This window comes from Neovison vison, chromosome 5 (assembly GCF_020171115.1).
Source record: "Neovison vison isolate M4711 chromosome 5, ASM_NN_V1, whole genome shotgun sequence".
Classification (NCBI taxonomy): Eukaryota; Metazoa; Chordata; class Mammalia; order Carnivora; family Mustelidae; genus Neogale; species Neogale vison.
The window spans coordinates 97,064,564-97,092,424 of NC_058095.1; the positions used below are offsets into that span (position 1 = coordinate 97,064,564).

The 27,861-nt window shown below is 41.5% G+C and overlaps 1 protein-coding gene across 1 annotated transcript in view; it reads left to right on the plus strand.

Annotated features, from left to right (window-relative positions):
- Positions 1–27,016, plus strand: part of KL (klotho) — a 41,104-nt gene extending 14,088 nt beyond the window's left edge. The window contains exons 2-5 of the mRNA XM_044249573.1: positions 16,299–16,809; positions 17,763–18,031; positions 23,097–24,198; positions 24,743–27,016. Of these exons, the coding sequence (XP_044105508.1) occupies positions 16,299–16,809; positions 17,763–18,031; positions 23,097–24,198; positions 24,743–25,080 (2,220 nt within the window). The 3' untranslated portion in view covers positions 25,081–27,016. The remainder of the gene's footprint in view (positions 1–16,298; positions 16,810–17,762; positions 18,032–23,096; positions 24,199–24,742) is intronic.
- The last annotated feature ends 845 nt before the right edge of the window (positions 27,017–27,861 follow it).

Sequence of the window (27,861 nt, forward strand, 5' to 3'; positions counted from 1 at the left end):
TTTAAACCAGTTTTTAAGTACTTTTTTCTTAAATATGAACGGACAGCCAGGCATCAAAAGAATATTTGAAGAAAGTGTTCAATGGGGAACAGAGAGAACAAAAGAAATAAACAGAAAATCAAACCAGGAAAAACAGATTGTGCAGGAAATTAAATACACACAAAGTCAAAAAAGAACAGAGAATATTAAAAAATTCTTGGACATCAACAATGTGATTCTTGTTTAGTAAAAAGTTTGAAGGATAAAGTCAAAGAAATGACCCCAAAGTAGTGCAAAATGACAAAGAAATGGAAATATTGAAGACAAGAGTAAAAGATTGAAAAGGTCAACTACAAAAGTCTAACATCAGACAAAGAGGAGTTCCAAAAAGAAAATACGGAAGTGGAGGGCAGGAAATTTTTCAAGAAATAATATAAGAATGTACTCCAGATGAGAACTGATCATGAACCTTCATATCTAAAGATCCTACTAAGTTCCTAGAACAATGAATACACAGTTATGTAGGGACTTAGAAAGCTTACCTTCAATATAATCTGTCCTAAGACGCCAGTGGAAGCTATGTACCAGCAAAATTACAGAGCAAGTAATAGGAAGAAATTGGATCCAGAAGAGTATGGCTTCAATCCATGAAAAATAGAGAAAAATCCTAGGAGGAGAGCAGGTCTAGACAGCATCTAGCCAGATGGAACCAAGAAGGTGGAAAGGTCCAGCAGAGCAGGTGAAGAAGTAAATAGAACAGGTAAAATGGCAATGATTATGATGGAGAGTCAGGAAAACATTAAAACACATGGAGTATTTTGCAAGTTTAATAATGAGGTGGTTATTTGTTCATAGGAAAACAAAAAACTGTCTGAAAAAGGTGGGGGTGGGGAGGGAATGTTATTAATGTCCTATTTGGCTTTGCAATGAAAAATATTAGTATAAGAACCTTGATGTAAATACTGATTAATGATTTAAATAATTAGAACAGACATTTAGGAGGATAAAGGAGGAAAATGGGGCAGTATGAAAGAACTATCCCTTCATTATCACGATGCCTTATTAAATTTTGGAATAAGCATGTTACTTAGGACTATGATGGCAATTACAAGAAAAACCCAGCTAAAAGTTAAATGCGATTATCTGCCGGGAGCAGGAGAGGGAGTTTGAGAGCGAGGTAGAGAACACACTTTTTTCATGGCAGGCCTTTGGTGCTATTTGATTTTAAACTACATGAATGAATATATGTGATTAAAATAATTTTTTAAAAACTGTACCACTGACTAATGCTTATAGATTCTGAAGGGCGTTTGTATATTTGGTGGGGGGGGGGGGTTGGGGTGGGCAAGTAAATTGGTAGAGGGGCTCAGAGAGTCTAGCTGGCTTTCCTATGGCTGTCAGGGCCCGGGACTGGGATCTGCTTTCCTGAAGGTCGCCGGTGCGCGCCCCGGCACAGTTTCATCTGGGGCTGGGCTGGTGAATGTCTACAAGAGTCAGTTCCCTCGTCCACATATTGGTACTATGAAGTGGAGGTCAATGTGAACCCTAAATGGTCCCCAATGGCTTCTCCCTTCATTAACAACTAGAGACTCACCATTACTCATGTTTTAAATAAACCACTAAACCGTATTTATCTGCTCCACTTGTTACTGCTGGGTAACACCCCAAGACTTCTCGGCTGCCTCAGGGCGGGCCAGGGTTCCGGAAGTGCTCGCTGCCGCCACTGAAGCTTCCGCGGGTCTGGGCTCTGGCATGACTGACAGTTGCACAGTCCGTGAGCCCCAGCAACGCGGGGGTCCCAAGTCAGTCAGACTTCTTCCGGGGACGCTAGCTCCTTCCTCTCCCCCAGCAAGCACCCCAAGAGAACCAACTAGAAGGAAATGGTGTCCTGCAGCTTTACTTCTGTCAGAGCATCACAATCCCCAGGGTCAAGAGGAGGGAACACAGACCAGTGCGGGGGGGGGGGGGGGGCACCGAGTCAAGGTCATGGTTGTGGAGGTCAGCGGGAGGTGCTGTCTTTGAAAAACGCGAGCTGCAGCCTCACAGGCTTTCCACTCGCCGTGATGTGATGTGTCTCAAATGCCTCTTCCCATCTCCCCAGGACCCGCACCTCTTTCAGTATATGGTTTGGAAACTACCTCCTAGGTGTAGACCTCTCCCCAAGAAGGTGTCTTTCCTTTCTCTGGAGCCCCATTGTGTTTTATTAAACAAATCCTTCTCACGGCCCTTTCATTTTCAGTCTTGTGTCACAGTCTTTCTGCTACCTGGGCTTTGATCCCACGCTGCATGCCCTGCGTAACTTGCCCGTGGTGTAAATATTTGCTCAGTCAAATAATGATCGCATGATACCACAAATAATAATGGTGAAAAAGCGTGTTCCGCCGATTCAGGGCTCCTATTTATTTTCCTTTGCGATTCTAATTTCCGGAAAAATGGAAGGAAGCAAACACTGTCTCAGGAGGAGTTATAACGGAAACTGCTGCTTCCTTGTGTTTACCGCTAATCTGTGAGAAACAAGGGAGAGGGTGAGGAAAAACCATGTCATTTACAATTTGATTAAAAAGCTTTTCTTTTCCTTTCATGTTTAATCCCCTTTAAATTTTTCCTTTTGTTATGGTATTGGGGGGGGTTAGATCAAGAGAGTATTACTGCCTCAGTTCCTTATTCTGGAAACATCCTTGCAGGTGCGTAATATATTTGGCCTCAAGGCTGACCCTGCCCCTCACTGCCTTCAGGTCCTGCAGAAGGTCTTGCTGTTGTGCTTTGGGAACTTTTCTTCTGACTCTCCCGTCTGCCTGGAATGTTCTCCCCACCCCACCTGACCTCAATTCCACAGAATCAGCTTCCCACCTGTTTGGAGCCTATGCTCAGAGCCACTTTCTGGAATGAAGCAAAGCCTGATCACCCATTCCATTGCTTCTGCTTTCAAAGCATTCCAAACTGCTTCTCCCAGAGACCTGGCCTTTGAGGAAGTAGGGAGACCTACTTCCTGGCACACGAAGTACTTCCTGGGGGCCTAGTGGAGAGAAGGGCTCACTAGGGACTGCAAATGAAATATGTGAAGAATTTTGGGGTTTTGGTTTTTAGCTTCAGAATGGAAGACCCTATAGGAACAATTAAAAGACAACAAAACAAGCAAGCAAACAGAATTCCTCTGGCATAATAGTGGCTATTGAAAATGCCATCTTGGGTTTCTTAGGCCATCTCCAGATGGAAAGGACAGATTTAGTAGCGGCTCAACACTGTAGGGCCAAGGGGCTTCTACCTCTTAATTAATATCCCTTGAAGAACATTTGTAAATGAACCTGCCCAAAGCCCAAAGAGAGCCTCTTGTATCTGGGGGAGTGGGGAGGACAGATAAAGAATAATCTTTGAGGATTATTTAGGATCACAAAGGAAGATGGTAAAAGAAAAAAAAATTCCTAAAAACAGAAATGGGGCAGAAAAATTGGATGTCTCCCTGAGCTGGTCTACTTGGGTTAATCCCATTCTCTGATTCTGATTTTCTGAGGGTGTCCAGGGGAGTATGCCTTTGCTTGATTTGTTATTTTCTGTGGATTAGGGTATTTTAAGTTCTGTGAGGGTAGATGTTAATGGACATGATTCTTGCCCAGTAAGAGCACATCTGGATTTTTCCCTATAGAGCTTTAAAATGAAGACTAACACTGCAGCATGTGTAATGGGAAAACAAAGGAAAGATTCTTGTGAGCACCACCAGGAAAATGCATCTCCTCTCCTTGGCACCCAGGCCATCCTTCCTTTGTTCTGAATTTTCTAACCACTTATCACCTTCCAACCTTCTTTATAGTGATGTTTATTATGTTCGCTGATTATTGTCTCTTTTGCTAAAATAGCAGCTCCACGAGGGCAATTCTTTTTATCCCAATTTGTTCCCTGTTGCTTCCCTAAGTGCTAAAATTGTGTCGGGCAGGCAGATCCTCCAGAAATACTTGTGGAAGGAAGTATTAACTTAGTCTTAACTAAGACCAGTGACTTTCAATAGCTGGAACTTGCCCCACAGTAAGAAAGTTGACGCATTTGCAACCGAAATGAGAGTTTCATGAAGTGGGGCTTACCTACCCTTACTCTACACAGCACACTCTGATAATTTCAAATTAGTTCTAGTCTACCTGGATTTACAAAATTGCTGTGGCTGCTCATAACTTGATGTCATGACTGGAATCCGCCATGAACCGTGTCTTTTTTTAAGACTGTGTAGAAACTGCTACCACATAAGGAAAATGGGAAAGAGAGAGAAGGGCAGGTAGTTACTTTCTACTACCAGCTACTCCGGTAATAGAAACATTGTGGAGAGAGAGAATCTTAAGCAGATTCCACGTCCGGCTCAGAGCTTGCTGCAGCGCTCAATCTCACAACCCTGGATCATGACCTGAGCTAATACCAAGAGTCAGCCGCTTAACTGACAGAGCCACCCAGACTGCCCTCCAAGGGACATAGTTTATATTTCCATACTCTTACTCTGTCTGACGATGCAGAAACCCTCACATGCTTACATGTCACTTTCTCTTTAGATGGAAAGTGTTCTCTACCGCAAGGGGAATTGAGTTATTTTGAAAGCAAACAGCCGTAAATGAGCCTGTGAACTGATAAATGATCTCCAAGTCTCAGAAAGAGTCAGTCAGATAGCATCTGCTGTTGATAATTCCAAGCAGGAGAATTAGGTGATGAGGCAGAGGTAAAACATTTAGAAAAATAAAGCTGACTATTATGAGAAAAATACTTTTCTCAATTTCGTTGAAATCGGAGAGCAGCTGTTTCATGAGGGTATTATAGAATTACGTTGGTGATTTTAGTAATCGATGTTTACTGAAAAGATTCCATCTGATGGGTGAACCACAGGATGCTTTTGCTGACCCTGTGGTAAACATCCCTTATCTGAATTCTTTATCTTCTTGTCTCTTTTTCTCCTCTAGCCTGCGATCTCCCTACTTGCTTCTTACTCATTCTCATTTTGTTGCTGTTAGAAAAACAGAGATAGAAAATCCAGGGGATTGGAACTCCTCTGTGTCTCCCAGAACATGGTAATTAATGGACTAGGTGGATTCTGGTCACAAGCTGGATATTTTGTTAACAACCTAGCATCCGTGACTTGGAAGGATTTTTATAGCAGCATGATTTAGTGTTAAACAGAATGAATTAACTGATGTTGATTAGTTTTGTACAGATAAATGAGGCAAGAAACTTAATCTCTGATTTATTGATGTATTTACTCCAACTGAGTTATGAAATTTTTTTTTACTTCATTTGTAGGAAGTTTAAGCTTGAAAACAAATGAATAAGGCCTTTTATGTAATGTACTTTGGAAAAATCCAGACAAAATGATTATACAAAACTCCAGAATCACGCCATGGTTTAAAAAAAGGTACCCAGGGGGCACCTGGGTGGCTCAATGGGTTAATGCCTCTGCCTTCGGCTCAGGTCATGGTCCCGGGGTCGGGGATCGAGCTCTCTGCTCAGCAGGGAGCCTGCTTCCTTTCCTCTCTCTCTGACTCTCTGCCTACCTGTGATTTCTGTCTGTCAAAATAAATAAAATCTTTAAAAAAAAAAAAAAGGTACCCAGGCCTTTGTCTTGCCTAGGTGTCTTGCCTATGTTTATACGTGTATTTAGGAATTCTATATTGGCTAATGAGCAACCCCAACTATAACTAGGTTAAGGAAGAAAAAGGGTCTTTATTCAAAGGACGGGGGGATAACTCACAGAACTGGAGGACAGTGCCAGACACTTTAGGAATTAGACTTGGAGATAATTATTACCATGGCTGGGGGCAATCTCTCTCTCTCTCTTTCCGTTTTTCTCCCTTTCTTTCTCTCTCTCATGCTCGCATGCTTGGGTCTGGTTGGCTTCTTTACACCCCACCACAGAGGGTCTCTTCCCATGCCAACAAGTCCAGATTTACTCCAGAGGGAGGAGAGACCCTTGTCTCTACTTTAGCCGAAAAATGTCAGTGAAGATATCTCATTGATCTGCCTTGGGTCATTCAACTGAAAGTTGAAAATGATTCCTGTCTTAAGTCTATTTATTGTATATGTGCACATAAAATCCATAAATTAGTTAATATTGCACACACGTTATCTTTAGCTAACTATAGTTTATTAAAATAGTTGATGATCCTTTGTAGCTAACAAATAATGTTCCATTTAATCCCTTAGTCCCGGATTATTTCAACTGATCCTTTCTTTTGTCCCTTTAGATTGTTTCACCTAATCTAAGAACTATGTGTGGCACATAGTAACTACTCCAAAAATATTTGACTAAAAGAGTAAATAAATAATCTCACATTGTGAGGTGTTCAGGTTGTTTTGATACAACTCTTGTTGATGAAGAGTGTACGGTTTTGGTGAAGAGCCACTAATTTATGAAGGGCTATGAAGAGGCATGGAATCTACTCCAAACATGAGTTCAGGATGTGGTGGGAAAGGAATGTCTAAATGCATGCAGGAAGCCAAACGAGTCTTCATAGTGGAGATGAGAATGGAGCTGAATTTGGAAGGAGTAGACATTTATAGTGAGTAACTGGGGAAAATAGCACCAAGAGTAAGCAGGGTTAATTATGGACACTTCTTAGAAGAAACAAATCTAAAACAGAAGGCAGGGAAGGCTCTAGATAATAAAGGAAAAGTAGAATAGTCATTTCAGGATTGTTGGGTTGTCATCCAAGCTACAGCCCTGCATGAGGGGTATCAAGAAATCGACTTGCCTGTGGCAAAAGAGTTGGGTTGGGACGTGATGAGATATGAAACACACATGGGTATGAAACTGTACTAGTTCTAACTCTAGTGAGAGGCAATAAGGCTTGGTGCTCAGAGTCAAAATTCTACATATTTAATTTGCTAAGAAGTCCAAAGTGAAGGCACATAAGTTCAGCTACTGCATGTTTCCATACATCTGTCTGACTGTGTGTCAGGGAAGGTGGATGTGAGGTCTCGAGCATAGGTTGGGGTCCTGATGACTGAGGCAGGTCCTGGGCAACGTTTGGGGAAGTGCACACAGAGACTATTGGTTACAGTATCTTTGTGTATAAAATTATAGATGGCTCTGTTTTGGAAATTATTTTTGTGCTCTTTTAGATGCTCTTTTGTGAAGGCTGCTTGAAATCTTTTCTGAAGGATTTTTTTTTTAAACCTTTCTGAAGGATTTGCAGTTCATAATCTGCAGAGCTGTGCTGTTAGAAGAGGGTTTGGTCTACAAATAATAACATTGAGTAGTTGGCATACTTGGGTAACAACAAAGGGTGGCAGTGCCTTTGAAGAAAGTCCTTGGACATGTAATGGTGATTTAAAATTTGTTTAATCCCTTGAACTTTCTTAAAAGAATATACTTCTAATTTAGAACCAGACAACACCTCAAGGTCTCTTCTTGGGTAGGGAGTAGCCATAAACCAGCTGTTTGAATTATTTTTTGCTTATGGGCTGCATTTCAGTTCTTTAACCGTTGGTCTCAATTTAATTAAGATTATTTGTAGTAGTAAATTAATCCTCTAAGAATTATTCCATTTCATTTTTTAAAAAAAACTAAGGAATGATAGCCAAAAGTGACCTTTTTAGTATTGTCTCTGAAATGTATTTGAATGATTGTTAATACCATCCACCCATGTCTTCTCCAACTTTTGACTTATCCACCCAGCCACAAGCAGGCATCTTCACCGAAATATCAGACCCATGACCCAAACAGAACTTGATCACTTTCCTTCCCCAATCCCTTACTTGCTGCTTTGTCTGTTGTCTTTAATTCTTTTCCTGCCTTGCAAGTCATATATGATTCATCACCAAGTTCAGCGATGGCTTAAATCTGGCCACTTTTCATTATCTCCTTTGGTTCAAAACAGCATCATCTCTTGTCTGTTCCATGGCAGCAACTACTTAACTGGTTTCCTTGCTCCTATCTTGCCCTCCCAGAGACTGTGCACCACGTTGAAGCCAGTGATCTTTTAATAATCATAAATCACATTACTACCACACTTGAATAATAGACTTACCCGACCAGTCACAATTATAAGTGTTTTTTAGATAATGACTTACTTAATTCCTGTAAGAATAAGAACATAGGGTGCTGTTCATGTCCTTATTTTACAGTTGAGGAAACAGAGGCACCAAGAGTTAGATGAGGTGTCCAAGGTCACACAGCTAATAAGGGCACAGAATTAGAACAGTCTGACTTAGCCGATGTTCTTAAACATTATGCTTAACCATCTAGTGAATTTTACCTTATTTGGACTGAAATCCAAACTCTTCATTGAGCTCCACAAGGCTGGGCCAACCTGGTCCCAGCCTGATGCAGGCTCAGCTCCCCAAGAAGCAGATATTGGGGGAAGAGTGCTTCAAGAGAAGTCAGTGAGGGCATGACAGTAGAACTAGGGAAGGAATAAAAGCAAGGGATGCTGCCATTTCAGCCTGATCCCCTTCGGGACCTCTGGACTATAAGGTATATCCCACAGTTGCCTTCCAGCTGGACTTCTGAGCTCCCACACCTGTCAGTCATTGGCAATGGCTCCTCTTGGTTTGGAGGTGGGAGTGGGGGCTAAATATCTATGTCTGATCTTTTTAGGAGGTGCCCAGTTTACTTTCTACATGGCTTTCCTCTAAACTGCCACATTCTCACCAGACCCTCAGATCTTTCTTTACACTTTCCCAGTCCTCTACCCAGAATGCTTTTTCTCTCCAGGTCTTATTTAACATCCTTCATTTATGCTGTTATTGATAGATCCTTCCTCAAACATCCCTGCCCAAAGAAACCTTTTGTATTGTGCCTCTCTATTCCGATCCCTGCCACCTCCTAGTGTCTTCCTCAGCTGTATTTTGAGGATCTCTTTCTCCCTAGAATGTAAGCTCCATGAGATCAGAATCTTACTTTGAATCCTATTGATTTCTAGAATCTTAGAATGGTGCCCAGGACAACATTTGTTGGACAAATGAATGAGTGAGCGCTTCGACTTTGTTCTTCCTTTTGCAATTTATATTTGCACTGATCCGTGTCCTTTGAATAATCATATACATTTTTGAAACAACTCATCAATGTCTACAAAAAAATGTGTTGGGGTTTTGTATGGGATAGTATGGAATCTAGAGATCAGCTGGGGAGGTTGGGTAACTTCCAATGTTGAATCTTCCAATCCATAAACATGGTATCTCTCCCATCCAACCTTGCACCAGAGGTCTTAGCTTAAATAATAAGGAAATCATACAATGAAAGGCAGAACTAAAAATTAAAAAGTGGTACTTTTCTCCTTTTTCTATTTCTTCTTGAGCCACTTTTAGTAACTTGGGTATTTCTAGGAATTTGTTCATTTCATCTAGGTTATCTTATTTATTGGCATACAATTGTTCATTGTATTCCCTTATAATCTTTTTATTATGGAGGTAGATATACAGAAAAGATCAATAGTAATGTCCCCACTTTTGTTTCTGATTCTAATATTCGAATCTTCTCTCTTTTTCTTAGTCTAGATAATTTGTCAGATGATTGGATACTTTACCTTGTTTAAATCCACTCTAATCTTTATTATTTCCTTTTTTCTGCCAACTGTAGGTTTAGTTTGCTCTTCTTTTTCTGTTTCCTTCAGGTGGAAGGTTAAGTTCTTGATTTGAAGGTTAAGTTCTTTCTTTAATGTAGTTGCTTACAGGTGTAAAATCTCCTCAGAGCACCACTTTTGCTGCATCCCATGAGTCTTGGCATGTTGTGTTTTGATTTTTATTCATCTCCAAGTATTTTCTAACGTTCCTTGTGATTTCTTCTTTGACCCATTGATTTCTAAGAATGTGTTCTTTAATTTCCACATATTTGTGAATGCTATTGATTTCTCATTTCCCTTCATGGTGGTTAGAGAAGATATTTTGTATGATCTCAATCTTTTAAAACTTACTAAGAATTGTTCTGTGTTCTCACATACGGTCAATTATGGGGAATGTCTCATGTGCACTTGAGAAAAATGTGTATCTGATCTTCTTGGGCGAGTTGTTCTATATGTCTGTTAGCTCTGATTGATTTATAATAATGTGCCAGGCCTCTGTTTTCTTGTTGATCTGCTGTCTAGATTTTCTTTCTTTCTTTTTTTTTTTAAGATTTTATTTATTTATTTGACAGAGAGAGAGCACAAGCAGGGGGAGCAGCAGGCAGAGGCAGAGGGAGAAGCAGACTTCCAGCTAAGCAGGGAGATGGATGCAGGACTGGATCCCAGGACTCTGGGATCATGACCTGAGCTGAAAGCAGACACTTAACTGACTGAGCCACCCAGGCACCCTGCTGTCTAGATTCTCTGTCCATTATTGAAAGTGGAGTATTAAAGTCTCCAATAATTATTATCAAGTTATGTATTTCTCCCTTCAGTTGTATCAATTTTTGCTTCATTACCTTTGTTCTCTTGTTGATGTGCATGTGTTTATAATGGTAATATATTCTTGATAGATTGACCCCCTTATCCTTAGGTGATGTTCTTCTTTGTTTCTTACAACAATTTTTGACCTAAAAGTATACTTTTTCATCTATTAGTATTGCTACCTGGTCTCGTTTTAGGTGTATTTATTTATTTATTTATTTATTTTAAAGATTATTTATTTAGTTGACAGAGAGATGACAAGCAGGCAGAGAGGCAGAGAGAGGGGAGGAAGCAGGCTCCCTGCTGAGCAGAAAGCCCGATGTGGGGCTCGATCCCAGGACCCTGGGATCATGACCTGAGCCGAAGGCAGCGGCTTAACCCACTGAACCACCCAGGTGCCCCATCGTTTTAGGTGTATTTAAATAATATTGTTGTGTTTGATCTCCAATCATTTCAAGGATTTCTGCATATATATTTCAGGGAATATAGATTCTTCAGAATGTAGATTTCAAAATCAACACTGAGGCTGGGAAGGAAGTGAAGAAGATATCACACACCAGTGTCTTATGCCCCACATTGGGTCATTAGTGCATTTTGAGACAATGCTGTATTATTCTCAGAGGCCTACCAAGCCAAATTCCTTCTAATTTATTTTCTTAATGGGGTGTGCCTGAAAGCTCTCTGTCTTTCAAGGTCTCAGAAAGAAAATACAACCCAGGTTATCTTAGGAGAAAGTTTTCCCATTCTGGATCAGAAAAATGTTTGCTTCTGTCCCAAAGTCTTTGATCTGGTTCTTAGTGCCAGCCTTCATTCCTCCATATCTGTTCATTATACATATTCTGCCCCAGACACTTTGCTATAATCTGAGAAGAGAGAGCTGAAAGACCCAGTCAATGTCTTGGAAACCCCTATAATCTGGACACTTCAATGAATCCAACACAATAGGGTGAAGGTCTTTGAGAGAGGTCAGCTGTGGAAACACATGGAATGGACACTTAAGAGCAGAGAGAAGGAAGATGTCAGGGAAAACTTCCCGGAAGGGTGATGGCTGAGCTGGGTTTTGAAGTGGGGTGAAGCTGGAGGGACCGGGGATTGGAAAACTTGGGAGAGATGCACCTATGGAGGCGTAAAAGCCCCGGTGACCTCAGACCTTCGCACAAGGTGCATTGTGTCTGGGACTCAGGAACTGAGGCAGAGACTGTAGGGCAGAACAGAGAACAATTAGGCAAATGTTATTTAGATCATGGCTTTCATATAACCGTCATGGACATTTCAGCAGGACTGGCCATCTGGCTTCTCTGAGCTATTTTCCTTCCTTAAATTTTAAGGTTTTTTTCTTACTTCTAAAGCAATACATGTGTATGGTAGGAAATGAAAAAATACAGATTAGCAAATTGAGGGGAATTATACCACCTGCAATCCTGCTACAAAACCTCTTTTGACAATTTATAAATCATTCCAGGTTTTTATGTATGTGTTTTACTTTGATTAAAAAAAAAATATCGTTAAACTCTCCTTACTGTTTTGTAACCTGCTTTTCTGTTCAGTTAGTATTTTGGATACAGTTTTGACATGCTAATGGATATTCTCTGTATTATTTATAATGTCTGAATAGTAGTATATCTTTAGTCATACCATAATGTGTTCAAACATGCATATATGGTATGAATATTTTTGAATATTGGACATTTCAATTGTTTTCAATATTTGGCTCTTAGAAATAGTGTGTAGGTGAACATTCTTATGCATACCCTTAATTACTTCCTTGAGTCCTTGTCAAATAGCTTTATTAAATCTCAATCTTGAAATAACAAACTTGTAAGATGAACGTATGTGGAATAATTAGAAAGCAATGGAAAAACAAACACAGCCATGTCCCTCTTAATCATCCCTCGCTGTTGCCACACCTTAAGCAGTGACCTTCCTACGCTTTGCCTTACAGTAGTTGATTACTCAAACCTACCATCTGAACATGGATTGGAGGTGAATGAAACAAGCTTCAGTTCAGTTCAACAGACACTGGGACTTCCACATACCAGGGAGGGGATGAGGGAACACCCAGGGAGTCTGGGCAGGAAGGTGTCATCACCTGTGATAGGTGATACAAGAGAGGTATGCCTAAGACTTGGAGGGCACCCAGAGGAGGGACATGCAGCCGGGTGTGGCAGGTTGGTGTGGGTGGGGGACTTCCTGGAGAAGTTGCCATGCATGATGACCTTCAAGTTGGGCTGCTGCGGAGAGCAGTCAAATAAGAGATGAAGTAGGGTTTGGGGGGTGGGGTGAGTGTCACTGGGGTTAAGACAAGTGACATCCAAGATGCTTTCTCTATTAGTTTGCCTTCTCCAGACAAACCATTCATTTGTCCTCCCCTTTTTGTTCTCTTCAGCTCCTTAGTGCATTGGATGATGCCAGGCCACATTGGTAAGGCTGATCTTATTTGCTCAGCCTACCAATTCAAATGCTAATCTCATCCAGAAATACCCGCATAGACACACCCAGAAATAATGCTGTTATGGTTTGTTAAATTAACATTTGTTAAGTGGAGCACAGGGCTGTATGGTGAGCCTCAGTTCAACAACTGACCACAAGAGAACTTGAAATAAAGAGTTTGTGACTCATAGGTCCTAGAAAAAGTACAGGGCCTTAAGGGGCCCTGTGGGGAGAGCGCAGACAAAGAGAGAGTCGGGACCTAAAGTCATGCCTTTATTAAGGTTCCTAGGCTAGACCCAGACTGGTCAATACAAACAACAAAAAAAGGATTTTGGTAAGCCCCACAGACGGGGTGGGTGTCTATCTAAAGGGCCCCTAAGCCATCCAGGTGCTGAGAGGAAGGGGAGTCTGATCACAAGGGTGGATCGGGAGGTCATGTCACGAACTTACATTTGCTTGTGACTCTGCAAGCTGCTGACTGGGGCACACACTTGCAGGAGAACCTGGTGTCACTTAAGGTCCCTGAAGGCCACTTGGCCAAAAAAACCAGATGCTGAGGCAGCAATACCATGGCACAGCTTAGCTAAACCCTTGACAAATGTTTTACCAGCTATCTGGGGGGCAGGGTGTCCCTTAGTCCAGGCAAGTGGACGCATACAATTAATCATCAACTTCCCAATGCTGCAAATTTATACTTCTCTAAAATCATCAACTACTTACCAGACAGTTTTACTTGCCTCCTATCCTTTCATCCTCATCGTGTCCCTGCAGGAGAACACCCTCTATTTCCTACCTGTTCAGAGTAACTGAAGCTCACCCTGGTAATGGATGGGGGAGTTGGGATCCAAACCCAAGCGTTTTCTCATCCAAAGCCCAGGTGGTATCACTACGTCACTTCGCTGTTCTTTGACTGAGTTCCTCAGCAGGTGGTGTTCAGGCTTTATGGGCTGGGCTTATCTTTTTTGGCTGCTCATCCTTTAGGTAAAGAAGGAGTAAGCATGCATGGAGATTTTACCATATGCGAACTCTGCATTAGGTGTTCTATGTAGATTATTTAATCCTCATAACTACCCTGTGAGAGACACAAGGAAGTTAGTTTCACCTGCCCACGTTAGGTAACATGGTTAAAGGCACACAAAAAAATTAATGGAGCAGGAATTGTATCTGACATTAAAGACCATGTGTATACCTCCATGTGACCCAGGGCATTCATTGCCTCGCCAAACCTCTGTGCTGTGTCAAAGTAGCCGGGTTTAGAGGAGTGGCCCATTAGCGTAGGCCTTTCTGTTGTATGACTCTTCCTTCAGCCACCTGCAAAACTGACCCAGATCAGGAAGTTCTTGGGTTGCTTTCACTCTTACCTGGACCGTTATGCTGTCCACCGCAGTGTTTGTTCTGTAAAGGTATGTCTGCTAGATTTAGGACATGAGGGTCTGTGGGCCTCAACTGGGCCAAGTTAGGAAAGTGCCCTGGTCTTCCATCCTGAGGCCTAGCTGGAGCTCCTCCCTTTCTTTCTTTCTTTCTTTCTTTCTTTCTTTCTTTCTTCTTCTTCTTCTTTTTTTTTTTTAAAGATTTTATTTATTTATTTGACAGAGAGAAATCACAAGTAGATGGAGAGGCAGGCAGAGAGAGAGAGAGGGAAGCAGGCTCTCTGCTGAGCAGAGAGCCCGATGCGGGACTCGATCCCAGGACCCTGAGATCATGACCCGAGCCGAAGGCAGCGGCTTAACCCACTGAGCCACCCAGGCGCCCCTCTTCTTCTTCTTCTTCTTCTTTTTTTTTTTTTTTAAATATGTTCAAAGTTTTTTATGTCTCTTACATTTATTGTAAAGTTTATTTATTTATTTATTTATTTGACAGATAGAGATCACAAGTAGGCAGAGAGGCAGGCAGAGACACAGAGAGAGGGAAGCAGGTTCCCTGCTGAGCAGAGAGCCCGAACATGGGGCTCAATCCCAGGACCCTGGGATCATGACCTGAGCTGAAGGCAGAGGCTTTAACCCACTGAGCCACCCAGGCGCCCCCTCCCTTTCTTTTCTGATTAACTGTTAAATGACATGATGAGATTTCCTGACAATGGGGAAGACAGAAGTCAAGTGGCTGAGGTGAGGAAGATAAAGGTGGGAGATGTCACAAAGCCAGCAGCCCAGCACGACTAAGCCTCAGTTTCTTGAACCCCTTGGGCAAAGGCCACTATTCTTCTGATTTGGTTTTTATTCTCCATTTCCTTTGTAGCATATGGGTAGCTGCCTCGGGTCATGAAAAAATATATTCAGTGGAATGAAACATTGTAGATATTTACCAAGAAACTAAAAATGAAAGTTAGACATAAACTGTTTTTTATTCCATTGAACTATTTGGCTGAACTCATAAGAACAGTGATGAGATCATTCTTGGACACCTGCACCGAAATGAACCACGAGAAGAATATTTAGGAAAGATGAAGAGGATATTTGGCATCTTGAGCGAACGAGCTTCTTCAGGCCCAGGGAGTGGGATGAAATTGGCATGATCATTTTGGAGAATGAGTCAAACAGAGAACTGGAATGGGGTTTTTCAGGGAGGATATATTAGGGGAGTAAAAAGCTGATAAACAGCATTTGCATTTGTAGAAAAATAGGGGAAGTAAATCAAGGAATGCAAAAGTGAAGAGACACTTAATTCAAGAAAGGGAGGAAAAACCCTGTAATCCTCATTAGTCTTTATAAATAGAAGGAAAACAAGTGAAAATAAGCTATCAGAAGTCAGTAAGATATTACGGGAGTATGAAGCTAATCTTAAGCAAGCAAAGCCCATTTCATTGATGTAAGAAACTCCCAGATGAACACTGACTAACAATGGACATCTGATCTTTTTGAAGCTGCATTTGGGTGATTTTTGTTCTTGGCTTATACCTTGCACTCTAGGTCCTATGGGAAAGCAGCACTGTCCCAGAGTTCCAGAGGGTGGGCCAAGGTTAGATGTTGGAGTTAGTCCTTAATTTATTGTGTTGATTCTGCTTAGGGAAGAACAAAGATTGTGGGAACATGTGTTAGAATTTTAGCTGTGAGGCATGAACACAAAATATTAAATTGACTCCAACAACTTGAGTTAACTTGAAAATTCCCAGTCTCTTAGGATAAAAAATATATATATAATCCTATTTAGAAACTCCTGGTGTGATCAGAATGCAGGACTGGTTCTTCTCATGAAGCCTACTAATGGAAAATTATATAATCTAAAGTCAATTAAATAGTAGGGTAGGATATAACAAATTCTTATTTCGTTAACTTTTTGAAGAATGAATAATCACTTTGCATTCAAGATAAGAAATTCATATTTTCCATTGGCTACTGAAAAATAATAGAAACAATTCCAGTCATGGTAGCAGCTCTCTGTGGGCTGACCCACCTCGACAATAATTTATTGTTTCCAGGTGACTTTTATATTGTGGGGTTATTCATGAGGTTAGACTTGATGAGAAACAGATACCAACAGAGCTGCAGATTCAAAAATGTTTTGTATTTCTTCTCCCAATCAGAGATAGATTCACCATGGTTTTTCTCTTTTATATAGGCTCATGCCAAAATCTGGCATCTCTACAACACTTCTTTCCGTCCAACTCAGGGAGGCCAGGTATCCATTGCACTAAGCTCCCACTGGATCAATCCTCGAAGAATGACCAACCATAGCATCAAAGAATGTCAAAAATCTCTTGACTTTGTCCTAGGCTGGTTTGCCAAACCCATATTCATTGATGGCGACTATCCTGACAGCATGAAGAATAATCTTTCATCTCTTTTGCCTGATTTTACTGAATCTGAGAAAAAGTTCATCAAGGGAACAGCTGACTTTTTTGCTCTTTCTTTTGGACCAACCTTGAGTTTTCAATTATTGGACCCTCACATGAAGTTCCGCCAATTGGAATCTCCCAGCCTGAGGCAACTCCTTTCTTGGATTGACCTTGAATATAACCACCCTCAAATATTTATTGTGGAAAATGGCTGGTTTGTCTCAGGGACCACCAAGAGAGATGATGCTAAATATATGTATTACCTCAAAAAATTCATAATGGAAACCTTAAAAGGTAGGAGTGGGGATAAAATTCTAATTTCCTGCCAAAATCCACAGGAAAAACAATCTTTCAGATGATCTGTAATAAACTGTGTGAATTTATAGTTTTAATAGTAATGCAGAAAATCATTTTGGCAACAGTAGGAAGGCATTTATGTAACACCTTTCTCATTTGGGACTTTGAGGAACTTAAATTCATTTTTTAAAACTCATTTTGGAAATGAGAAACTGGGTTGTAATGTGTGAAATAATTTGATTTTCAGAGTTACTTCTCTAAATTTTTAGATTATATTAAGGATTAAGTAAATCTCAGGGTATCTAGATCTCTGTACATGTTTTGGGGTTCTTATTATTCGTTTTGAATAGAACAATTTTTAAAAAGATTTTATTTATTTATTTGACAGGCAGAGATCACAAGTAGGCAGAGAGGCAGGCAGAGAGAGAGAGGAAGGGAAGCAGGCTCCCCACTGAGCAGAGAGCCCGATGCGGGGCTCGATCCCAGGACCCTGGGATCATGACCTGAGCCGAAGGCAGAGGCTTTAACTTACTGAGCCACCCAGGCACCCCTGAATAGAACAATTTTTAAAGAAAAAAGAATACTAACACTTCCTGAAGAATAAATTGCATAGTTCATGCTTTTAAAGATTTTAGTTTACAGCAGCCACAATGCTAGGATAGAAAATGGAACAAAACATCTTCTCAGGCCCAAAGACCGCCTACTGGAAATAAAAATATTCCAAGTAAAAATGTATTGGAGATCATCTTATTTGTGAAGACTTTTATTTGTAGAATTGTCCAGGTGTGATAGCCTTCTATTAGTAAGAAAGGTCATTGGTTTACCAAACAATAAGCATTATATGTAACTTATTTCCCTAAGTAGTAAACCCCTTAAGTGTTCTTGAGTCATGAGGCCGGTACTCAGGTCAGGGTTGGTCAAGTTGTTCTCATCCTCTCTTCTCTTTGCAGCCATCAAGCTGGATGGGGTAGACGTCATTGGCTACACGGCATGGTCTCTTATGGATGGCTTCGAGTGGCACAGAGGCTACAGCATCAGACGTGGGCTCTTCTATGTCGACTTTCTAAGCCAGGATAAGAAACTGTTGCCAAAATCGTCAGCCTTGTTCTACCAAAAGCTGATAGAGAAAAATGGCTTCCCTCCTTTACCTGAAAATCAACCCCTAGAAGGGACATTTCCCTGTGACTTTGCTTGGGGAATTGTTGACAACTACATTCAAGTAAGTCAGCTGACAAAACCAATCAGCAGTGTCACCAAGCCCTATCACTAGTAAGTAGTGCTTCCTTATTAGGTTGTCATGGCTCATTGTCCATTCTTCAGCCGGACGTGGTTCCTGAGTGAGCACGTTAAGGGCATTTCGGAACATGGCACACTTCTCTCCAAAAATCTTCCTAGCTTCATCTTGCACTTTAAATCAGCCCCCAAAGAGGAACAAATTAAAAATATATGAATATTTAAGATCTGAAAAGATAGTAAAAAGATAAAATACTCCCTTTTAATTTGGTGGTTTTCAATGCTTTTTAAAGCAGCTGGGTTCTTCCATAAACAAGAAGTAACACAGAACTCCAAATTTTCTGAGATCTCAGTGGAGCAGCTGAGCCTGAGGCAGGAACACCAGGCAGAGCTCTCCCGAGGCAGAGCTGCGTGCTGTTGCAGAAGCACTTCCGCAATGAAAACCTTTGCTCCAATGATTCACTGCCCCAAATTTCATTTTTAGAACTAGTCATCGAAATGGTAAGGAAGTTCTTCAAAATGGTCAACCAACATTTAATGAACACTTACAATTAGGCAATCCTCAATAGTATTTTTAACTTTCCAATCTTAAAGGGATTTGTTTTCTAGAGTTTGATGGAATATTTTAGTAGGCACTTATTGGATGCTTAGTGTACAAAGCCCTCTGTTAATCGCTGGGGGTGTTTGGTTGAGGGGAGTGCACATTGAGATGAGTAAGGTTGATTTCTGCTTTCAAAGAGGTCTATTGAGGGAAGATGCTGGATACACAAATAATATAACAGAGTTCACAGAGTAGGGTGCTAAGTGAGCAGGGTGATGGTTGGGTCCTACTAAACAGTATGAGAATAAAGATGGGAGTTGAGGGAAATTGGAAGGGGAGGTGAACCATGAGAGACTATGGACTCTGAAAAACAATCTGAGGGTTTTAAAGGGGCGAGGGGTGGGAGGTTGGGGGAGCCAGGTGGTGGGTATTAAGGAGGGCATGTATTGCATAGAGCACTGGGTGTGGTGCAAAAACAATGAATTCTGTTATGCGGAAAAGAAAAAAAAAGATCAAGACAGAGACAAAGGTTGGTATTCATAGACAAGCAATGGCATTTAGCATGCTGGGTGTTTCCCTCTACCCTTCTGAGTTCTTAGTTGAGATCCCCTATAATTAAAGACAGATTAACAACAGAAAAACAAATAGAAGTTTATTAACATATACATATACATTAGCGTTACTCAGAGAAAAATGTGTAACTCCTTGAGGTGACTTAGAATTCTGGCTTAAATACCATCTCAATAGAAAAGGCTAGAAGTGAGGGTGGGATATAGGTCTCTTAGGGAAGAATAAACAATTTTTAGGAAAGACAAATGGGCCCTTTGAAGTATAGAAGGGAACCATAATAGCTTGTGACAAAGTGTCTGGGTGTTGTGGTGACCTCTGGTCTCCTCTTCTGAGACAAGACTCCATCTTCCCTGGGGGGATGAAACTCCCGGGAGGGAACTGATGACAACGGAGTTCCTTTTGGAGCATCTGTCTTTAGACAGGTAAGGGATGTTCTGAGAAAGCCTTTCCCTGTGTTTGTTATTTTTTGAGTGCTTGAAGCTTAAAATAATCAGTATACCAGCGGAACATACTTTGGAGTAGCAGGCCCTGAACTCCTACAGTCACATTTTGGGGTAGCATATTCTGTGACCCTTCATGTCAAAAGAAGTATTTAGAAGAATGCTTGGATCTGAGGAAAGGTCTTTTGGTTGAAATGGGTTGCTGTTTTCTTTTAAGTATCAAAAGGAAATCCTTTACCTATAAGGAAAGAAATCAACACCATCCTTAACATGTTTTTTTTTTGCTGGGTTATATTATTCTTAGGTCTTTTGCAGACCTAGTTGGTTTAAAGGCAGTGTCAGACTTAAGTCCCTTCTTACATTTAAAAGACAACTTTGGGACACTGTTAGCAAAGTTGTCTGAGCACAGGAGGAAGAGGTCTAGCTCTGCCTTATTGGTTGGGTTTGGAGGATTCCTCCCTCCTCTTCTCTCTTCTTCCTCAGCCTCTGTTCCCAGAACCTCCCTTTCCTAATTTCTCTCCTAGAAGTGGGATCCACGGTGGGGTTCAAATAGGGTGCTGGTCGGGGGAAGGGGACAAAGGGAGAGAGATGAGCTCCCCATCCCTCTTTACTCCCCTGCTGGGGGTTGGTTGGTCCCTGGTCTTCGTTCTCTCTCCTGACCTGCCAGGTGCCACTCCCAGCTGGGCTCTGTATCCCTTGTCCCTGAGGACTCATGCTCTGCCCTGTTTTCTGACAGCAGCCTGAGCCTGGGCAGGTAATTCGCAGTTCAGTTTTACATGGAGAGAATTTTCTGCCAACATCTCTGTACAGACAGTGGGAGTTGTGGGATATTGTGGGGGACCCCTTCATTCCTGCTCTGTTCCCCATCCCTGGACTGTGTTTGCCTTGGGAACTGGTAAGTAGTGAGAAAGTTTTAAGGGTGCGACCTATTTCCTTGAGAGAGAGCAGAGAAACTCTGGTCAGAAGCAAGAAGTCTGGCAGTGATGAGGAAGGGGAGAGGATTGCTTTTTCCTCTCCTTAGGGGAGGTTGTGTTAGAATTTGATCTGATGCCAGCCACGCATCAGCTCTGGACCCTTCCTCTGAGGTTGCTCTGCCCTTTTATCTCATCTGTTGTGGGGGTTCCTACTCCTTCATGTAGCGAAGCCTCCCTCCTCCCCCTCCTCTCCAGTCTCTCCTGCACACAACCAACCACACACAAACTAATTCCCTCTCAAACCCATGGTGGGTGAACTTCTGCAGAAGCTCTCTAGTGGGAAAAGCTTGCAACTGCTCTTGTTCTCTTTGCTTTTCCCCTTGAGCTTTGCTTTATTTTGGCAGTGCCCTTCCTAAGTGAACTTCCTACTTGGCAAAGTAAAACCAAGGTTGTTGTAGGGCAGCCCCAAAGAGAGTGTGCATATGTTTTAATTTACAAGCTTTTCTCTATACTCTTAACACATTATATTAAAGTCCTGAGAAGTAATTTTTCAACCATGGAAATTCATTTCTTCCCTCCTGGCTAGCATCTCGAATTCCTAATACAAATAAATTCCTAATATCAATTAAAAAAAACAACTTTAAAAAGAATATCCCAGTAAGGGTACCACCTGTCTGAAGTCTAACCTCCGGCTTGTTCATGTGGACTGTCACTGTCACTGGACCTAACTTCCCAGACGACAGGTTTGTTTTCCCATAACCACTAATGCTCACAGAAAACACAGGTACTTAACTGCTACGCGTTGGGGACATAGAGCTTCTTTAACCTTGGCCACTATCAGGAGAAGATTTCTTCCATAATATACTAAACACATACTTTATGCCCATTTCTTCTGAAAGACTCCACTTGATTTTTCATTTTTTTTTTTTAAGAAAAGTCAACCAATTAATGACGGTTAGATAGATTAGATAGGTTAGATAGAATTATGCCCAAGTGCTCATTTCTAAGTGTCCTGTATTTTCAAAAAATAAATGCCTCCCGCCCCCAGATATTATACCTTAGTCTCTCATATTTGTTTGCAGATGAGCTGAATAAAAGCTGCTGTTTTGGGAAAATTGTGGTAGAAAAGTTACAAATTTAGTTAACTCAGAGCTCTGTGAGAATAATCCAAAGAATTCCTTCAAGCTATGAACACTTTCACTTCAAAAGAGCATGCAAATATTTTCTCTTGCAAAGCTGAGGAAACAAGATTTGTGGGTGCATCACAGTGGAAAAGTACTTCTCACAGCATTCCCACAGTACTAGGGGAAATGCATGCGTGGGTGATCTACAAGGGACAGTTCTCCAGAGAAAGCAATTTCCCTGTGACATGCTGGTGTTTTATTACTTTCCTTTATAAACACAGCACTGAGCCCTCCAGAGAAGCAGCAAGCAGCTCAGGCCACAACTTGCAAAGAAACCTCTGCTAGAGATTCCAAACCAGAGTTTGACCCCTGTTTGTATTCCGAGGGTCAGGAAAACCCAGGCACCTGTTCTAACAGGACTGTTTCAGAGGAGAGCACTGCTTTAGTCAGTGGGTCCTTAGAATGAACTTAGAGTATGCCTTTTCCTCCACATGAGGGAGAATTTTGTGGTTCAATTTTACAATCTATCTGCTTTTCATTTTCATTTTGGGGGCTAATTCATCAGATGATTGAAAACCACTGGTCTCCTGAGCATCACAGAAAAATAACATTTTAAAACTATGCTCAAATAGCCCAGTATGTGTAAATGACAATATTGTTCCTCATTTCCACATTCTCTAACACTTTCTCCATCAGATTGAATTTAATGTTTTTGACACTAACGCCGATAAAAAGCAACAGTTACACGTATCTAGTATGTTCTTTGCCTACAGCAAACTTCAATTTAGAACGTGATTTTAAGATTCATGATTTGATTTTAAATATCATTGTGTTTTCTGACTCTAACTCGCTCGGATTCTATGTTTCATCTTTTTGTCCATTTTTTAAAAATTTAGGAATCTCGTATTATTGGTGATTTCTTATATTAAAATACAAACGTTCAAAAGCACTTTGCTTCCTTAACACAGACCAGAGGTGTGTGAGAATCATTAAGGTTTGTCATATAAAATGATTTTTTTAAAAAATCAGATTTTTTTTGTATTTTTTCTTTTCAAAATTATTTAATTATTTCATTTATTATCATTATTACGTTCAATTAGCCAGCATACAGAACATCAGTAGTTTTTGATGTAGTGTTCGACGACTGATAAGTTGCTTATAACACCCAGTGCTCCTCACCCCACGTGCCCTCCTTACCTATCACCTCCCAGATCTAAAAAAAAGAAACATTAAAGAAGCAGTGCAAGAATTAGAACTATAGGTAAAGCAAATATGCTTTAAAAAGTGGATTTTTTTTTTTTCTTCTTCACGAGCTGAGCAATTGAGGAAAAATGGTTTAAACCTCCTGCTGGAAAGGCTCCCTTTCTGCTCCTCCTGCTTGGCTAGCTTCGCGGCAGGGACCGCGCGGAACTCCTCTCCCGGGGTGGTCAGGGGAAGCTAACGCCTCCTCCTCTCCCGGCAGGTGGACACCACCCTGTCTCAGTTCACCGACCCGAACGTTTACCTGTGGGATGTCCACCACAGTAAGCGGCTGATTAAGGTGGACGGGGTGGTGACCAAGAGGCGGAAGTCCTACTGCGTGGACTTCGCTGCCATCCGGCCACAGATAGCCTTACTCCAGGAGATGCACGTCTCGCATTTTCACTTCTCGCTGGACTGGGCCCTGATCCAGCCGCTGGGCAACGAGTCGCAGGTGAACCACACGGCGCTGCACTACTACCGCTGCGTGGTCAGCGAGCTGGTGCGCGCCAACATCACCCCGGTGGTGGCGCTCTGGCGGCCCGCCGCCCTGCACCACGGCCTGCCGCTGCCCCTGGCCAGGCACGGCGCCTGGGAGAACCCCCGCACCGCCCTGGCGTTCGCCGAGTACGCCCGCCTGTGCTTTCGGGATCTCGGCCGCCACGTCAAGTTCTGGATCACGATGGGCGAGCCGTACACGCGCAACATGACCTACAGCGCCGGGCACAACCTGCTGAAGGCGCACGCGTTGGCTTGGCGCGTGTACGATGAGAAGTTCAGGGGCTCTCAGAAGGGGAAAATATCCATAGCCCTGCAGGCCGATTGGATCGAACCCGCCTGCCCTTTCTCCCCAAAGGACAAAGAAGTGGCCGAGAGGGTTTTGGAATTTGACATCGGCTGGCTGGCCGAGCCCATTTTCGGCTCTGGGGACTATCCACGTGTGATGAGGGACTGGCTCGACCGAAGAAACAATTTCCTTCTCCCGTATTTCACGGAGGAAGAAAAAAAGCTAATCCGGGGCTCCTTTGACTTTCTGGCTGTAAGTCATTACACCACCATCCTTGTCGACTGGGAAAAAGAAGACCCAGTGAAATACAACGATTACCTGGAAGTGCAGGAAATGACCGACATCACTTGGCTCAACTCTCCAGGTCAGGTGGCCGTGGTGCCCTGGGGCTTGCGCAAAGTTCTCAACTGGCTGAAGCTGAAGTACGGAGACCTCCCCATGTATATAATAGCCAATGGCATAGACGACGATCCGCTCGCAGCCCAAGACAGGCTGAGGGTGTATTACATGCAGAATTATGTCAACGAAGCTCTGAAAGGTAAGGGGTCCTGGAAACAGCCGCCTCTTGAAGCCTATGGCCCCCCGAGGGTGTGATGCCGGATAGGCGCTCAACCATATACGCCCACTGTAGCTAGCTCTCCGAGGAAAAGTGCTATCTGTTCCCTGCCACGCTGAACAAGTCCAAGATAGACCTATATTCTCCCCCAGGGGTAATGGAGTTTAGTTAAAAGTGGGAGACCCTAGAAAAAGAGTGGAAAATTCCCTAACACCTGTTCTGGGCCTGTAAAAGCGTGGAGTCCTTTGTCCCCCATCTCAGATGGGTTTACAGCGCTCATGCCTTCTTCGTGTGCATAAAGATTGAACCCAAGTTCATCATAGGAGGTTGAATTATATAAAACCTCCTATGCTGACTGTAGCTCAATATTTGTCCTCTCATGAAAGAAGCCTTTTATGGTTAAACCTAATTTAGTTTTATTAAATGGTATTGAAAGTTTCCATGATGCGTTCCCTAATGCTGTGTAAGAGTGAAGTGTTGTGTGCAAAAATATTTTAACAACCATTCTGTCCTTTTGTTTTTCTAGCCTACATACTGGATGGTATCAATCTTTGTGGATACTTTGCTTATTCATTTCATGATCGCTCAGCTCCGAAGTTTGGCCTCTATCATTATGCAGCAAATCAGTTTGAGCCCAAACCGTCCATGAAACATTACAGGAAAATTATTGACAACAATGGCTTCCCCGGTCCTGAGACTCTGGGAAGATTTTGTCCAGAGGAATTCACCCTGTGCTCCGAATGCAGCTTTTTTCATACCCGAAAGTCTTTGCTGGCTTTCATCGGTTTCCTACTTTTTGCTTTTATTATTTCTCTTTCTCTGATTTTCTACTACTCTAAGAAAGGCAGAAGAAGTTATAAATAGTCCTGGACGTTTTTCTATTCTTTTATTTTGAAATAATTATGTGCATACATCAGCTTTTAACCATTTGTACTTCTCAGTGTTGTAAAACTATAGATTTCATTTATCCGACTTTCAAGAAAATTTTATATGACATAGGACAGACATTTGGAAATGAGCATATGTGATTGTAAAATATTGAATAATGTGAATAGTGCTGGGTTTGTTCTTTTTTTTTTTTTTGGAAGATGATCAGTGAGTGTCAGGGGCCATGATTTCTGCAACATCCTTTAATGAACATATGTGAAATGGGAACAATTTTGTAATTTTTTTTTACAGGAATTGAATGACCTTATCAGTGCCCATTCCTTAATGTAGTGTTTATCTTGAAGTAATAATTGCAGACTTTGGAATAAAAGTTAAGTCCCAAGTAACCATACTCAAGTAACCAATTGCCATGATATGCTTAATGGTCTCTGTTGAACCAGGTTTCCCTTGAAAAAGAAATGGCAGAATAGAGGTGAGATGACAAAGGGCCCTATGCTGCAACATTCCTTTTAAAAGCAGTGTTTATAGCAAATGCTGCTAATATTAATTTATGTATCTGGTTAATGATATGTTTAGCAGAGCAAATGATAGAACTTTATTTTATGTGACGTTCAAGGCCCGCTCCAGGCCCTTCGGTCCATGAGGGCTTTGGGTTACTGGGGCCCTGTCAAGGGTCTGCGTATAGAGGACTTTGAATGTTTGCAGAAAAATAAACATGAATCATGAGATGTTGGGCTCTTCAGGAAGCATAAACCGATTGTAAAATGCATTATATTATATGGCTCTAGGAAGAGGAAAGGAGAAAAAAGTACTTATGAGCAATATTATGATTAATTTGATTATAAACCTTTGCTTTTAGAGCACTCCTTGCAATGAATGATGTGACCTTTCCTGAGCAAATAAGAATGAAATAATAACTCATCCTCTTCTTTAGAATGTGGCAAGATTTCTTTGAATTGAATTTTTTTCTTTTTTAATTCTTCATAGGCTCCAAAGCATTTGGTCTGATAACCCTGGAAGATTTGTCTCTGTGATTGTTGAGGTTTATTTAATATTTTGGCTGCAACTTCTCTCGAACTAACTCTGAACTAGTTTTGCTTTGAACTTTCACACTGAAACATGCTACTGATTTCTAGAAAGGGCTAATGAGGCCTTGTCCTTTAATGCCCCTTAAACAAGTTTTGCTGATTTTCAGACAAGGGTCTTTCTGTTTCACTATTGCTGTGCATGATCCCAGTGTTTGTTTTATAGATAAGCCAGTATCATATCAGGCAAGGTAAACCACTATCATATCAAGCATAACTAATCTTGCTGACACAGAGTAATGGTGTATAATAAAATGCTGTACTGTATTATGTATCATCTTCAGAGGTGGTATGATTTTTTTCCATGAAAGATAAGCTTTTGTTGGTACTCTTTTAAAAATTGGACTTCTTACTACAAATAGAAACTAGAGAATAATAGATTCTTCTATGTATATATATTTTTCTGATTCTAAGAGTAATAAATGTTCATTGTAAAAAATTTAAAAGCATAGAAAGTATATGTAAAGAGAAAAAAAGCCCTGTAATCTCACCACCAATAATAGAGCCTATGTATCTTGTTTTGCATGGAGTTGGCTCATATTGTAAATAATCATGTATCTTTATTAATTTTCATCATGTGTGTTTCTTTTGTCATTAGTCTTCAAAAGCACGATTTCTAGTTGTAAAGTGATCCCACTCTATGAATTTATTGCAACTTATTTAACCATTCCTATTGATTGGATTAATTTATTGTTAATTACTGTAAATGTTTAAAAATTTTCTTGCTACATCATTTTCATTTCCTTGAGTGTGGATGGAAGTAATTCGGTGTTTTGATGAAGTATTGTAATAAATCTGCCTGTAACTTTGCCTCCTTCATAATCATATAACTGGCTTCCAGACACGTTTCTTTAAAAACAATTTTTTTGAGTTGACCTAACTACACAGAATATGAGTGGTGGGTCTGACAGCAAGGCTGAAAGATGGGAGGGATGGAGGGTGCCCCAGGCCCATCCCTGTGGTTGAGCTGAGACTTTCAGACACAGAGAAAGCAAAATAGAGGAAGAGCTGAAAAAGACAAAATAGACACCAAAGCCTCAAAGAGAAATGACATCTTAAAACCAGCCAACCCAGTTATATTGAGAGCAGCATGCTAAGGTCGAGCACCCTTGGACTTTAGGAGGAGGTCGGTGGCTCCCACCACAGGAAAGGAGGGGTGGCACCCCTTGGGTCTGTCCAGACCCCAGGAGGGAGGAGGGAGTTGGGGCAGGAGGCGGGACTTCCTGTCAGAACACCACCCTCCTTCCATGTCAGTTCTTTTTTTTTTTTTTTTTTTAAAGATTTTATTTATTTATTTGACAGAGAGAGATCACAAGTAGGCAGAGACGCAGGCAGAGAGAGAGGAGGAAGCAGACTCCCTGCTGAGCAGAGAGCCCGATGCGGGACTCGATCCCAGGACCCTGAGATCATGACCTGAGCGGAAGGCAGCGGCTTAACCCACTGAGCCACCCAGGCGCCCTCCATGTCAGTTCTTATATTCCCCTCGCGAGTCCTGGGTATTTCACCGATTTACTTTTTTTTTCTTTTCTTTCTTTCTTTCTTTCTTCTTTCTTTCTTTCTTTCTTTCCTTCCTTCCTTCCTTCCTTCCTTCCTTCCTTTCTTCTTATATAGAGACAGTTCCCCTGGAGCTCCTGCATCTCTTATTAGGTTGTGCGGTCAAGTGTAAAGGGAC